This window comes from Equus asinus, chromosome X (assembly GCF_041296235.1).
Source record: "Equus asinus isolate D_3611 breed Donkey chromosome X, EquAss-T2T_v2, whole genome shotgun sequence".
Taxonomy (NCBI): Eukaryota; Metazoa; Chordata; class Mammalia; order Perissodactyla; family Equidae; genus Equus; species Equus asinus.
The window spans coordinates 24,142,609-24,159,759 of NC_091820.1; the positions used below are offsets into that span (position 1 = coordinate 24,142,609).

At 35.1% G+C, this 17,151-nt stretch overlaps 1 protein-coding gene across 1 annotated transcript in view; it reads left to right on the top strand.

The window, feature by feature from the left end:
- Positions 1-17,151, top strand: part of IL1RAPL1 (interleukin 1 receptor accessory protein like 1) — a 1,280,310-nt gene that overhangs the window by 1,219,770 nt on the left and 43,389 nt on the right. The window contains exons 7-8 of the mRNA XM_070502686.1: positions 10,640-10,772; positions 12,894-13,039. Of these exons, the coding sequence (XP_070358787.1) occupies positions 10,640-10,772; positions 12,894-13,039 (279 nt within the window). The remainder of the gene's footprint in view (positions 1-10,639; positions 10,773-12,893; positions 13,040-17,151) is intronic.

Below are 17,151 nucleotides of genomic sequence, written 5' to 3' on the forward strand. Positions count from 1 at the left end.
TCTACAAGGCAAGGGCAAACGGGACTGAAACAAAAACACAACCCACCAACTGAGAAAAAATATTTGCAAATCATATATCCAACAAAGGGTTAATCTCCATAATATATAAAGAGCTCACACAACGCAACAACAAAAAAATCAAACAACCCAATCAAAAAATGGGCAGGGGATATGAACAAACACTTCTCCAAAGAAGATATACAGATGGCCAATAGGCACATGAAAAGATGCTCATCCTCATTGATCCTCAGGGAAATGCAAATCAAAACAGTAAGAGATCACCTTACACCTGTTAGAATGACTAAAATAATCAAGACAAAAAATAACAAATGTTGGAGACGTTGTGGAGAAAAAGGAACCCTCATACACTGCTGATAGGAATGCAAACTGGTACAGCCACTATGGAGAACAGTATGGAGATTTCTCAAAAAATTAAAAATAGAAATACCATATGACCCAACCATTCCACTGCTGGGTATCTATCCAAAGAACTTGAAATCAGCAATTCAAAGAGACTCATGCACCAGTACGTTCCTTGAAGCATTACTCACAATAGCCAAGACGTGGAAGCAACCTAAGTGCCCATTGACTGATGACCGGATAAAGAAGATATGGTATATATATATATATATATATATATATATACAATGGAATACTACTCAGCCAGAAAAAAAGGATAAAATTGTCCCATTCACAACAACATGGATGGACCTTGAGGGTATAATGTTAAGTGAAATAAGCCAGATAGAGAAAGACAAACTCTGTATAATTCCACTCATATGTGGAAGATAAACAAACACATGGACAAAGAGAACAGATTAGTGGTTACCAGGGGAAAGGGTGGTGGGGGGTGGGCACAAAGGGTTAAGTGGTGCACCTATAATGTGACTGACAAATAATAATGTACAACTGAAATTTCACAAGGTTGTAAAGTATCATAACCTCAATAAAAAAAATTTGAGAAGAGAAAAAAATGTTGAAATTAGAATAGTAAACAAAAAACACAGTAGATTTATGTGGAGTAAAGAAATGTTGAGATGACTTCCAAGTAGAGAAAAACGATTTTTCCCTCAGTTGGGGTGGGAGGGACTAGAAGAGCTGAGGGAGAATAAAATCAGTTAAATCACTACCAGACAGGAGATAACTTACATATCAGTTACCTACAATTTATTGCGTCAATAAGTAGTTCAAAGACAGTGAAAGGGCTGGCGTCTGATAACTCGGAGGGTATGCAGTAGGTAAACAAGTAGTTTTCTACTGAAACATTTTTTTCCTACAATGCTTTGGAAGGAGAATGTATTTCTGTAGCTTGGATTGGGCCATCAGTGACCCAGTTGTACATCCTATTTCTTCTCTACACCAGCTACCTTTCTGCCCACCCCTGTCATTATTATAAACTCTCTTTCTCTTCCCTAGCTTCCCCATCCTTGCTTCCTGCATAAGGGCCTTGCCTGAAGGTTTTTCAATCTTGCTTTTTTTCTGAGCCCCCATTCCACTTTAAACAAAATCCAAGGTAAAAAGAAATTGTTCCAGACAGTTAGCTGTAACCACTTACATGAAAATCACCTGGGAGTGCCTGTTAAAAATGAAAATCCTGGAACTTTCCAAACTTACTGAGTCATAATTTGGTGGGGGTGCTGTGTAAGATTTTGGACAACAAGTTTGAGACTCATTGGCTTAAGTAAAGTAAGAAAAAGATATCACATCTGAAGGCATATTCATCTAAACCAAATGATATTGTAGAAGATATGGGAGTATAAAATCTAGCATGAAAGTTAGTAGAAATTTGCAAGAAGAAATGAGGAAAATGGTAGCATCAGGAGTTGCAATACTAATAACCTTTTCTCTAGTTTCCATCAAAATCTGGCTATGATTATCTTGAAGTTGAATATCTGGAATATTAACGTGTTAATAACCTTTCTAGGCATTATGCTAAGTGTTATTTTATTGTTTTTCCTTTTTAATTGAAAACGTACTCAGACACACATTAGATAACAAACACAATAAAGAAAAATTTATAATCATTCTCTTTTGTTTTAATTTTTTTTGTATTGTCTTCCATTCCACTGAAGTTTTATTAATTATATATTCAAATCTGTCAATCTTGAACTTTCTTGTTGTTTCTAGGCTCTAGTTCTAAGTGATTTCTCCTTCACAGATTTATAAAATAATATATTTTCTCCTAGATAGTATATCTGCTTTACAATAATATTTAACTCTTTAATAAATTACAATTTTTGGTTGTATCATATGAAACCAATTTTTGTTCCCAGATCATAATTCAATTTTGATAATTCATTGCCTAGAATTAATTGTGGTACCATTTCTGAGCATTATAATTGATTCCAAAGAGCTATATCTCTGCTGGAGGGATGAACGCCATGTTATTATCATTGTTTTTTAAGTACATTTTGCAGTGAACATGGGAACACAGATATCTCTTTAAGGCAGTGATTTCATTTCCTCTGGGAATATACCCAGAAGAGGGATTGCTGGATTTTGTGGTAGTTCTATTTTTGTTTTTGTTTTTGTTTTTTGAGGAAACTCCATACTGTTTTTCCATGTCTGAACCAATTTACATTCCCACCAACAGTGTAAAAGGGTTCTGTTTTCTCCACATCTTTGTCAACATTTATCTTAATTTTTTGATAACAGCCATCCTAACAAGTGTGAGGTGGTATCTTATTGTGGTTTTGATTTACATTTGATTTACATTTCCCTGATCATTAGTGATGATGAGCAAATTTTCATATGCCTATTAGCAATTCACAATAGCCAAGATATGGAAATAACGTAAGTGTTCATTGATGGGAATCTAAAAAAGTCATACACGTAGAAGCAGAGTAGAAGAGTGGTTACCAGGGATGGGGAGGTGGGGGCAATAGGGAGATATTGGTCAAAGGGTACAAAGTTGTAGTTATGTAAGATGAATAAATCTGAAGACCTAATGTACAGTATGATGACTGTAGTAAATAATACTGTATTGAATGCTGGAAATTTGCTAAGAGTGATTCCAGGTGCTCTCATCTCAAAAAATAAAAAAGGTAACCATGAGGAGATATGTTAATTAGCTTGACTGTAGTAATCATTTCACTATGTGTGTATGTGTGTGTGTGTGTGTGTGTATATATAAAATCATCACACTGTATGCCTTGAACACATACAATTTTTAATGAAAAATAAAATATACAAAAATCAATACATCTTGCTGTTTGTTTGGACCATCCACATGCTGCCTGGTGCTACCATCATTATACTTCTTCTTTAGGATCGTTATTGACAATATCTATCTACTTAAATTTCTAACTGAATATAGAATTATTTTGTTGAGTTCTACAACTTATTGGATTTTTATTAGCAATAACATTAAATCTAAAATATAACGGGAATCGGCTTCAAAAATATTCTGTTTTCCATCCAAGACTTTGCAAACTTTCTGTACATATATTTCATAAAACCTTTGCTCTGACTCAATTTGTGGTTCATTTATTCACAACCACCTCTCATTATAGTTTGTTTGTTTGTTGGTGTAAATAAGTTGTCTACAATTTTCTATTCAGCTAGTATGGAAATCATGTATGATATTGACTTTAGGTATCATAGACCGTGGCTAACCACAGGATTTTCTTCTTGAGGCTGGCAAAACCATGATAAAAATTAGTATCTCCTAGAGAATAAAATTAAATAAAAAATCATTTAAAAACTACGTTAACTACATCTAAAATAAAAGTACATTAATTTGCTACAAATCACCTACTTAACAAAAATTTGTTAGACTTCCAAACTACCCCATTAAGAAAAACATTTTTTTCTCCTAGAATTGCCTTCTTCAATTGTTTATTACCACAGGGTCCCAGTATGCTGTGCTAGATCCTCCTACAGTTTCAGATTAGGCAGATGGTGTCTCATCTTAAAATTTCATAAGCAAGCTTTAAATAATTTTAGAATTAATGCCCTTTAGATTTGCATTCTCTGTTTTTTTTATTTCACATATTCTGTCTCTTTAGAGTTTAAGGGCATTTTTTTTCTGGACGTAAAGTTCTATCTAAATATATTGAGAGAGTGGATAGTCCCTTCTCTAAGCATTACTACATACACTCCATTTGTTTGACAGGGATGATGAGTCATGATTCTGCTTAGAATAACTCAAACTGCACATAGAATGACTGCACAGATTTTTACATTTTATAATACAAATACAAAAGTATGTTATATCAAAAGGCCAAATTTTAAAACTTTGCTAGTAAGAGATTCCTACATATTTCTTACGTTTGAACATTTGAAAGAACTATTTCTTCAAAGAAAGTAAAAGTATAAGTTCTTCTGATTGGTTAAGTATGCAATTATATTATCTTCAAATAATGCTTTCATCTTATTGTTTTTTCATGTCTTATTGCATTCGCAAAACTACAAAAAATATTACCATGTAAAAATGATGCTAGTAAGTGCCCTTGTATTGAACTTAAAGGAGATGATCTTGTGAGCTTCATCTATATTAACTTTTTATTTAAAATATGTTTACTTTTAAACCTTTGGAAAGAACCCTTATCAGTTTTTCTTAAAAAGTGCAAGCCTTCAATAATTTATTCAATTCCTGTCAATTCTCAGCTAAAAATATAAATGCATCATAGGGCCTATAATACAACAGTGGGAAAATACACCAGTGGGAACATTTTAGGTATGATGTTGACAATTACATTCTGTGGTCTAATAAAAGCCCTTTTATCTTGATCTTTAAGTAATTTTGAACAATGCTGGTTATTAATAAAATAATTATATGTAATAATAAATTTTTGGTTCAATATGAATGGTTAGAACCACAAAGAGATACTACTTCACATTCATTAGAATGGCTATAATCAAAAAGACAGATAACAAGTATTGGCAAACGTGGAAAAATTGGAGCCCTCATACATTGCTGGTGAGAATGTAAGATGGTACTGCCACTTTGGAAAACAATTTGGCAATTCCTCAAAGATTTAAACATAGAATTATCTTTTGACCCCACAATTCCACTCCTAGATATATACCCAAGAGAAATGAAAACATATGTCCCCACAAAAATGTGTACAGGAGTGTTCAAGCAGCATTATTCATAGTAGCCAAAAAATGGAAACAACCCAAATGTCCATCAACTGATGAATGAATAAACAAAATGTGGTATATCCATAGAGTGAAATATTATTTAGCCATAAAAAGTAATGAAGTATTGATACATGCTATAACATGGATAAACCTTGAAAACATTAAGCTAGGGAAAAGAAACCAGACACAGAAGGCTACATACTGTATGATTCCATTTATATAAGATGTCCAGAACAGGCAAATCCATAGAGACAGAAAGTAGAAGTAGACTAGTGGTTGTCGAGGGCTAGTGGGTTGGGAGGGAATGATGAGTGACAGCTAATTGGTTCAGGATTTCTTTTTGGGATGATGAAAGGATCTTAAAGTTGATTGTGCGTCTCATTGCACAATTCTGTGAATGTACTGAAAACCATTGAATTGTACATTTTAAATGGGTAAACTGATGATATGTGAATTATATCTCAATAAAACCATTAAACATATGCATGCACCATCTTTGACAAAACCATTTTACAAGGATCAGTGTGCTGGTATATGTTTAACAATTGGTTCTCCAGGAATAATTCTGACATATAAGTGGTTGATACTTTCATTTACATTAACAAATAAGAGTGAAACATTGGAGATAATACGTCAGAACTTTGTTCATCAATGATGTAAGCAACTTATCTGCTAAATCAGATTATAGTTTTTGGATACTAGAGGAATTTTTCTGTTTTTGCTATCACCAATATAACAGCTATAGATTTGACACTTTTAAATTCAATCTGCATTATTAACATTTTCTCCATATTTTCTTAAGTATAGATGATCAACAAAACAATAAATCATGGCCTGATTTGTAGCATTTGGAAATTTACGAGGTAAATATTCCCACCATGGTTGATTGAAAGCTACCAACACAATCTTACTAAATGTGCAGTTGGGAAGATATGTGCAGCAGTACACTATTATACAATCGTGCGCTGCATAATATTTCAGTCAATGACAGACCACACATACAACACAGTCAATGACGGACCACATATACGACAGTGGTCCCATAAGATTGGCACCATATAGCCTAGGTGTGTAGTAGACCAAACCATCTAGATTTGTGTAAGTATGTTCTATGATGTTTGCACAACAATGAAATCACCTAATGATGCATTTCTCAGAACTTATCCTTGTTGTTAAGCAACACGTGACTGTGTATATTTCTGCAATACAGACACTACAGATGAATAAAATAGCAAAATAATTAGGAAGTTTTGCATTTTGAGTATCTATTACCTTTGTTTGTAATATAGTATATTTAATTGTAAGTGTCTATAATTTATTTTTTAATAATGACTGTGTTTAACAACCTGCTTACAGAATTTCTGAAAGTGTAGTAATTGACTCCTTCAAGCTGGTATGAACTGACTGCAGACCACAAGTGAAATAATATCTGAATGAGCAGGTTCTGCATTTGCAATGATGAAGCCTAGTTTACAAGATAGACTTGGCCTGTTGAGATAAGCTGTAGACATGTAACCTTTAATTAACGAAGCTTTGTAAAAAGGAACTAAGGCAAAACGCAAGTACAAGAGATATGAAGCAGGTTATTAGTTAATTTAAAATTATTTATTGAGTTACTAATATATTCAAGACACTATAATGGGTCCTGGTAATATACAAAGGTAAATACAGATATATTTTCTGCCTTTGGGGAATGAATACTCTAGTTCTGGGTTAGATATGCAAACAAACCAAATATTGTAAGGAGTATATTATGGTAAAATATAGATATGTTGCAAGAGCTACAGGAGGAGGAAAAAAGAGTGATGGACTACTCCTAGAAAAGCCAAGTAATGTTATGTAACTGGCATGTCCTGCTTCATCAGCCCAGGGTACAAAGATGGTCATATCATTTTTATTTTCCTAATTCCTATTTCCTAATTGCCTAATTAGTTTCCTCAATAAAATCTCCTAATTCTATTTTCCTATTTGTCCTTATTAATCTCTATCGGCCCTTATTGGGTAGAAGTACATCATGTCTCCTAGGTCCCACCCTGCCCCATGAATTTCTCTCAACTCCTGGCTCTTATTCCATCTGAAGGGAAGGGATGATAATTCTTTATTCCTGCTTTCAAACACAGGTAATACACACATGGGGTCTGAGGTCACAGTGCTCTGACACTTATATGATTAGCCACCATTTCCCAAATGAAAGGTACTGGGTGGACACAGCTTTCCTCCCAACACTTAGGCAGTTGGGTAGTCTCAGAGGTGAGCCTGACTTTACCTGGCCTTTTCTCAAGATTGACTCTATTGGGCTCTTAAGGTTCTTTCCTGCCAGCAAAGCTATGCGTAAGAAGGGGAGTGATGCCCTTTGCTCAGCCACACAAAGAGGTGTAATTAAGAGAAACCACTCAAAAATCTCTTCACAGAACAGAGCTCTGCTCAAGTTGACTTTCTGTCCTAATTGTATTGAGAAGGAGCTGGCAGCTCCCCAGTCTTTCTCTCTCTTCCCTCACCTACGCACACACAGTAATGCATGTAAATTATAAAAATGAAAAATATATTTTCTACCTTATCAGGCTTCCTATTTAATCTCTGCTTTGAGAGGCTCCCTATTATCATATTGATAAAAAGCATAGTGATCTGTAGGCACTGCTATCACCTATGCTTTATCCTTTTAAGAAATTATGCGGAAGTAATCCAATCTTTGCAATGACTATTCCTTATGTGATCCCAAAGTATTGTAACATTCTCAATCTTTCTTCATGCTCTCCAATCCAACCCAATCCAGTTTTGCAAATACAGTAAGAGTGATTTCTTTAGAATGCAGATGTGATCATGTCTGTCTCCTACTTGAAACCTTTCCCCAGTTTAGCAATGCCCTTAAATGGAAGTCCCAGATCTTCAACATGGCTTACTGGAAGGATAGGGCTGCCACTGTTCTGGCCCTATCAGCACTCTATTCTCCCCATAGTCCTCCCCCTACCCCCACCCCTCAGGTACACTTTAGCTTCAGTCACTCCAAAGTTATTTGCTTCCTCTAAAGTTCCCTGGCATTCTCTCACTCATGCTCTTTCTGCCTGAAATGCTTTTCGATTTTTCCCTCCAACCTCTTATTCCTTCCATGAATTTCACTCTCTGACACGTGGCAAACCCAGCCCAAGTCTGGGTAGAGTTCCCCTAGGTGCCCCTATGGCACTGCAGATACCCCCAGTGCTGGAGCTCCAGGCAAGGTAGATACTCAAAGACCAGGCCAGCAAAGATGATTGAAAAGCAAATCATTTCTTACATGGGTGTAGGAGCCATTTCCTAGGTGTGGCAGCACAGGGACTACGGGTGAGAGAAATGAAGAATTAGATAATGGAAAATTACTTAATCTGGGAAGGTAGGAGGGTGACAAGATAGACAAATTCAGGTCCCAGTGAAAGATTCAATTGACTTCTCTGCTAACAAATGTCAGGCTGAGTTTCTAGTGGCATGATCAGTATTTGTAAGCTTCCATATTTAGTGAAACTATATAGAAAATTAGGTAATTTCTGGAGATTTCTATTTATGAGTTTCAGTTATTAACTCCCGCCTAAAAACTAAAACTTGATCCCTTAAGAGACAGATTATGTAAATTATTTATATATACAATTTTAAAAGTCTGTAACATATGTTGATTCTGTTGGCATGTGACGTTAATCATGACACCATGTAGTATTTTGAGATTTACTGTTGAATTCATGACTACCTTGACATTATAACAGGTAGTTCAGTTGCATAAAAGCTCGTGCTCTTATAAAAATGTAAAAGCAAAGAATATTGGATTTAAAATTATTTTGTAACATTGGACTGACACTTTCCATAGAAATCTGTGGTTTCCAATCAATAAAATTGACATTCAATTATCCATTTGTAATATAAATATTCTCCAAGGGAAGGGAGATTCCATATTACAATATTTAGAAAATATTTATATACAAAAATTAAAAATAAAGGAACCTACTTGGAGCTTCATTTTGTCTCTTAAAAGCTTGAAGATATTTTCTGGACTTGTCTTCTCTGGTCAGTAATGATGACTATTGTATATAGAATCAAAGTCCTTGAGGAATTGCTTACTTGGAGAACATTTAGACATAAACAAAGATAAGATAAAAAGGAGAAGGCTATATCATGCCATCTTAGAAATATTAAAAGAGCAAGAATTTAGTTATAAACTATTCTTATACACTGGACATAATTAAGATAATAATGTTAATTGTATCCCATAAAATTTTTCGTGTTATAGAATTTGGAGAATAAAATTTACATATAGATTTACCCATGCCAGGGCTTAGAAAGAGTGCACATAAGTTCATAATGCTTTTCTCTGGGTTTATATTGTAGAATCACTCATAAGCGCAATTTTGGGAGATATTCACTATTAACTCATTGCTTAGCTCTGAGCCTTCAAGTCTTTAGGAACCTCCTTCTCTGTAGCTTAAAGTTATAGAGTTGTTGGGGTCCTCTAGAATATTCTCAGGAATTTATGAAATTGAGAACATTTGCTTTTCTTACTTCAGATGACATCAGAGGTGTCTCTGGGGCCTAGTTTTCAGCTCCTTATGTAGTACCCATCCCTGAGAGTTCCCTTGCCTCAATCCAAGCTGGAGTAGACCCTTACAGGTCCCCATCCCATCCCCCATTTTCTGGCTCCACTTGGAAGCAGCAAGATCTTAAAGCTATTATGTACTGGAATATTTCAGTTGTCTAATGCTGCCAGAGTCTTGGAGAAACCAGGTGTTTGCAAAATGGCATAACCTGTTCAGAAATAAACTTTACTTTCTGCAGGCATTAAACTCACTCCACCTTTGAGTCAGGGACCTCCACTTAGCTTATTAAGCAATCGACCAAACTGTATACACAATTACAATGGTCTCTCCTGAGTAGCGTATTGAAAGAAACTCAGCTCCACAGTAATACCATTGATTTTGACATCTAATAAAGATTCCAAATATTTATTCTCATGAGTTGTTCATTTGTTTTTTAATGTATTTTCTACCTGAGCATGTGCTGCTTTCCTTAATTAAAATATTATTCCATATATAGAAAAAATATTTTCATAACATTTTTGGGGATCCTAGATTTACAGTTTCTTTTCTTTTTTTTTTTTTTTGTTTCCTTTCTATTTCCCACATTCAAGACTGAGAAACACCTTCTACCTGCCTTACAAAATCTTATGTTATCAACGTTATGTACCCTCTGATATGATGCTTTGAGAAGGGCCCATCACCCTTGTGGTATCGTTCCCAATAATTTATAACCTCAATTTAATCATGTGGAAACATCAGGCAAACCTAAATGGAAAAACCATTTATGAAATACTGACCAGTCTTCTTCAAAATCCTATAAGTAACTTTCATGCGGTTAAACAAGCTGTCAAAAGCGCATGTTCTATAAATTTGACAAAGATTGAAAATATCTGAAAAAATATTATTTTAGAAAGATGTTTCATTAAATCAGTGAAGTGATCAAAATGTTACCTGCCAGTTTGCCTAAAATAAAGCATACAAATAGTTTTATAACTCATTTTGGTCATTTCTCTCCACAGGCGACTCAGCTAATCTAACCTGCAGAGCGTTCTTTGGGTACAGCGGAGATGTCAGTCCTTTAATTTACTGGATGAAAGGAGAGAAGTTTATTGAAGATCTGGATGAAAATCGAGTTTGGGAAAGTGACATTAGGTAAAATATCTTTTTTTAAATCTGCACAGTCAAGATTAACATTTGCTCTGTTAGTGAATAGACAGTGAGCTAAATGAAAAGAAGAGTGGTATTTTTTTGCTTTTACTGTTATAATAAAAATATCCCAACATTGAATGTCAAAGAGGCAAAACACTATTATGAGACTGACTTTGGAATTGTAGACTGTGAATGCCATTCGCAAAGAATTTAAGAGAAATAGAAGAAATTTTTCAGTAAGGAATGTACTGAGTGTGAGATAAACCAAAATGCCATCAAATACGGAAAATGTGATATTGTGCCTTTTATTTGTAGGAGCTCTTTGGTTTTTAATTGTTGAGAAGAAATATTAACAAGATACTAGGACTCAACCAAACACAATCTCTGTTATTTCCTTTTATATGTTTTTACACATTTGAGGCATCAAGTAGACTATAAAGCACTTGATAGGAATGATAAAGGATATACAGAATGTTTTCATTACTTTATTTAGCCTGACTTTAAGGTCTAAAAATTTATATAGTGGGAATGATAGAGAATAACCATGACAAATACCATCTATTTGGAGGGCATAAAGCTTAAGCCTCTTTTTAAAAAAATAATTTATTTGTTCATTTACTTTAAGTATTGAGGTTTTCAATTATGACTAAAATTATGCTTAGGCATAGATACTCAATTTTAATCATAATGTAAATAAGCAAGCATATTCATAATAATTAAGTTATAAGTGAATCAAAATGCTGATGACTTTCTCCCATCTAAAGGTCACATCTTCTGGATAAACAGTATTATGAGCATTTTAACCAAGGATCCTCTTCTTAAATACAAGGACTCTTAAAACTTGATTAAAACTATAAGAGAAGTTTTTCAATAGAAAACAAAAGGGGCCGGCCCCGTGGCCAAGTGGTTAAGTTCGCGCACTCCGCTTCAGTGGTCCAGGGTTTCGACAGTTCAGATCCTGGGCGCAGACATGGTACCACTCATCAAGCTATGTTGAGGCAGCATCCCACATGCCACAACTAGAAGGACCCACAACTAAAATATACAACTATGTACTGGGGGGAATTGGGGAGGAAAAAAGCAAAAAAAAGTTAAAAAAAAATAGAAAACAAAAACCTATGAAACTGTCAGATAAGGTTATTTCTATCGGAATTTTCTTCCTGGCAACAAATGCACAAGAATATTACACTCCAGTTGGGTTCTGAAATGCCCGGATGGGCAGTCCTCCAAAAGGTACTGAAATGTTCCTATGCCATTTTTCATGTTTAAAACTTCACTATTATCTTTTACCTATACACTTTGAAATGCTGAAGTTAAAGTAGGACAATAATCCTCCTGATTTTTCCCCTTTCTCTTTTTGTGGGTGCTCCAGAAGTTTCTAGGAAGGTATTTTTCTTTAATTCTGCATTAGGAAGTATTGTATAGAGATGAGTTACCAAACAGTGGGAGGATGGAGGTGGAAACTTTGTGAACAGGAAAGGTAGCCCAACTCCATTTGCTCTGAAAGATTGCTAAAGTCTTTGACAGTGAGGTTACTGAATGTTTATCATTAACTTTAAATGTCAGAATTAAACACTTCATCAGAACATTTAGTCTATAGGTTTATAATTTCATATTTCTTTAAAAACAGGCAATTGATTTGTATCATTAAAAACAAAAAAAGCCAGGCTGGAGGTTTCAACTGAAATGTCAAAATAGCTCAGAAATTTTCTTTCTTCCTTTTTTTTTGTAAATTAACCTAATATATAATTAGTTTTCCAGCCTAAGACATAAGAATTTCTTATCTCACCTTTATATCATATTTCTTCTTAAAGGGAAGGCAATTTCTAAACTTTTCTTCAAGGTCTCTTTCACCTCTTTATTATGACAGTGTGATTGTCCTGCTAAGAGAGATAATTAACTGCAACTTCATTAGCATCTACAAAGACAAGCTTCCTCATTAGAAGTGAAAAAGAAAAGGGCATGATATAATTTAATTAAGATAGCATCAATCCATAGCCAAATTTGAAGCACAGATGCTATAGGTATTTTCACATCAGATTCAGATTCACCTGAATTTTTTTCTTTTTCATGTATGTATATGTTTGTGTGGGGTTTTTTGTTTCGTTTTGCTTCATATTTTAGAATTCTCAAGGAGCATCTTGGGGAACAGGAAGTTTCCATCTCATTAATTGTGGACTCTGTAGAAGAAGGTGACTTGGGAAATTACTCCTGTTATGTTGAAAATGGAAATGGACGTCGGCACGCCAGCGTTCTCCTTCACAAACGGGGTGAGTGTAACCTTCTAAGCCTGAGTGGTCGACTGAACCTATAATGGGAGGGACATAATTGGGAACCAAAATATATTAAATTTAGTTTTTCTACACAAGTTTATCCTAAATAAAATAATCACGTTGGCATTAGGGCCATCAAGGCAGATAACACAGGGGATGGATGACTAGCTCACGCTCTAGAGCCAAATTTGGATTCCTTGCTCTGCTTCACTACCAACTATATAACCTTGGGCATGGTATCTAACTTCCCCAAGCTTCAGTTTCCTGATATATGGAATGGGGAAGAGAGTAATATCGACTCTCCAGTGTGTTTTAAGGATGAAAGAAAATAAGAAATGTGAAGAGCTTGGCACAGATCCTGTAAACAGGAAGTATTTAGTTAAATGCTATTTATTATTATTAGAAATAGGCAAACCAATTAAAAATAACCAAAATAGTTTTAAGTGAAAGATTGTGGTCCTTATTGAAAGGTTGCTCCTTTAGTGTAAGAATTATATCTGATGGATTCCCCATTGCAGTACTTGTTGATATTTTTTCTACCTTAGATAACTTTTACATGTGTAATATCCTCCCATGATTAACACTAATTCATTAGTGAATTATTATTCAATTATTATTCATTAATAATCATTCAAGTAAGGTTCATCTGCTGCATTAAATCTGATTCCACAGCACCCCAACACCTTCTGCACACGGTTAAAAAATATGTAAATATGTATATATATTCAATATGTATATATTGAATTGTTTGAAATCAGAGACAATTGTAAAATTTGAGCCATACCTTTTAGTTGGTGAAATTTTTTGTGTACATTACAAGGGAAAAATATATTTTTTCTACATTATGCTAAGTGAAAACTTTCTTGATGTTCTCTTACTCAGCAAATTTACAATGATTTTAATTTCAATGCACATGTTTAATCCTAGACTCTTTGAGGTTGGAAAAGAAAGAGAATGTTGAAGACTGTTTCACCTACTTTATTGGGCAATAGTTTCCTTTTGAATAATGTTACTGAAAAGTATTAAAGCAGACACCTCTATTGTCAAGGTGACTACAGTATTAAAATAGTTCACTTTGTTTGGATGTGAGTAGAGGGGAAAGGTAAGCAGCAGTTAGCAAGCAATATGATTGTTTCTTTCTCTAGCTTAGCATATATATTCAGTCAATGAAGAAATTTATAGTAGAAATATTATACACATAAAAGGAGAAAAATAGCTTCTCAGAGTTGGAAGTGACTTAAATATTGTGTAATTGAACTACTCTATAACGTCTTCCCAAGTGATCAATCAGCTTATACTGGATCACATTCTCTCTCAAAGAAGCCAATTCTATCTTTGGAAAAACCTAACCATAAGAAAGCATCCCTATTTCACTATCTGTCTATCCTTTGACACTAGTTCTACACTTTTAATCTCTCTTCCCGAAACTGCCCTTCAAAAGTTTGATGACAGTCACCATAATCCTTCTGGGCCTTTACTTCTCTAGATTCAACTTTTTAGTTCCTTTTATTCATTCTTCCGTTGTGTGGGTAAAATACTTTATCCATTCTGATCACTCTCTTGAATATGCTCTAATTAAAGAGTCTGAATTATTCCTCAAGAAGGGAGATAGTGGAGAGAAGATATAGGGCACATATAAAGATCTGTTGACTTGGACAGCATATATTTCTTTTTAGGACAAGGTAGGAGTAACAGTTAAGTAGCGATCATAAGTAGAAAGGAAGGAAAATGAACTGCATCTAAGGAGGTATAGGAGAGGAAAAATTTTACTCTACTCTTCTAGGTTCTTTGGATGGCCTAATAATTAAATTAACATAAAAGAGATAAACAGGAGAAAAACAAATTTTATTATGTACGTACAGGAGCCCCATAAGAATATGAGACGCAAGGGCAGGTTGGACAGTTGAGGTTTACATGCTATCCTGAGCTAAGGAATGAGATAGGGGCCTGGGGCTTCAAACAGGAGGAGAGTAACTTATGGGATGATAAGAAGGGCAGATATTTGGTAATTAGATGTTTGCCCTGTCATACAGATAGGTTTTTCAAATAAAAAGTTATCTCTAGTAATAGCTCTCTTTCTGAGCCAGGCCCCTCTATCTAAATTCTTTTAGGAAGTTAAAGGAGAGGTAAAAGTTTTTCTTGAGTCTGCTGTATCTTGATTGCTTTCAGCTCAAAATAATCCACATGCCAAAGTGGCATATGTTGGGGTCACGTATTCAGCTGCCCCTCAGAGGATACGACTATTAAAGCTCTGTTCTTGCAGACAGGCACATAGCCAGGAAGGGTCAAACACCCCAAGGCTATTTTGAGCATGTGTGGCCTAAGGTTAAGTTGCCCATAGTTCCAAAAGCTTCCAGTACTACAAAAATAGATGACTGAGGAATCAAGGAAATTGTTTGAAAAAACTTTCCCAATACTGATTTGCTAAACATGAAGAAAATTGTGGCCAATGTTAGAGCACTCTTCAATACTTAAATCTTCCACAGTGGTTTTAAAATATGTATTTATACCAACAACATTTTATTCTCAGTAAAATAAAAGCATTAAGAAGCCTAAAAGTGTCCTTAAAGGTCATGTTCGCCGAAAGTCCCTCCTAAATTTTGTGTGTGCCTTCCTGTTAAGGGAGCTGCAGCAAATAAATCATCAGTTCAGAAAAGCAGCAATGCATGCAATCTCCTGCCCTTGAGAGGCTTACAGTCATGTGGAATGAACTATCCTGACCATCTTTGGAAAAAAGAAAGGTCTTTGGTTAAAATGTGGCATAAATGCAAGTTCATCAGCCCTGCAAGGTTCAGAAGGTCACATGTAAGCTGTTAGTTTGGATCTTTGATCATAGGGTCCCTGAAAGAGTCAAATTGCTGTCATGCTAGCAATTATGTACTTATCAGATGAGTTGCTATATTACTCAGAAAACTAAAGCTCAGAGAAAGAACTGGAAGCTGTCGTTATTAATAATGTTTTTCTGCCATTGACTCATAAATCCCTTAACTTATCTTACAGGGCTTCAAAGTCTTTCTTTTTAAAACCTCCCTAGAGAGATATGTTAAAGCATTTGATGAATTCAGATCTTGTAAACCACAAAATATCAGTTCTTCTGACAGGTAAATTTGCCAGGACACACCTTTGCCAAAGTTCCCTTAAGCATTTTTTCCTCCACTGTTACTTTTTGTTCAGTATTGTTGACATAATAAAAATGATGTCAGGGGCCGGCCGGGTGGTACAGTGGTTAAGTGCACATGTTCCGCTTCGTTGGCCCAGGGTGTGCTGGTTTAGATCCCAGGTGCGGACATGGCATCACTTGGCAAAAGCCATGCTGTGGTAGGCATCCCACATATAAAGTAGAGGAAGATGGGCACAGATGTTAGCTCAGGGCCAGTCTTCCTCAGCGAAAAGAGGAGGATTGGCAGCAGTTAGCTCAGGGTTAATCTTCCTCACAAAGAAAAAAAACGACAAAAAATTTTAAAAAATGATGTCAGAGCCCTCTAATGGGTGGTATGGATTCTTTGAGACATCACTCACATGTGTCAAATGAGTCTTCCTTACTGCCAAGAGGATACTGCAATAAATAATTCAGCTAGGATTGAGCTAGGCTAGATTCTGGACTAGCCATGTATCTTAAAAAAAATCTTAATTCCACAAAAACTGGCTGAAAACTAACCAGGAAATTTGAACATAGAAAAAGTTGGTATGAGAATATTCAAAGTTGTTGATTCCTATAGTCAGGGAAGGTACTTGGACAGTTAGGATCATGTCAGACATGCAATATAGATATATTTCACATACTATACAGAGGACTAGATTATGCAGTGAAAGAGAGATGTAAGAATGAAAGGGTAAGGACCATAGGACCATATTAGTCTATGACTGCCCTGCCCCTTATTTCTCACTCTAATCCCTGGCCCAACAAGCTTGAGAGTTAGACCCTTGCTTCAAAAAGAACCAAAGCAAAGAGTTGTCACATTCACTGCTGTGTTATTTCTTGTTCCCACTATTCTCATATGTGATTGAATTCCATGTTTAAGTCTCTGAATCTTTTACCCAGATGTCTTTGCTTAGGTTTCTAATTGTTGCTGCCTGACTTCACATGCATCAAACATTGACCTTCAGTT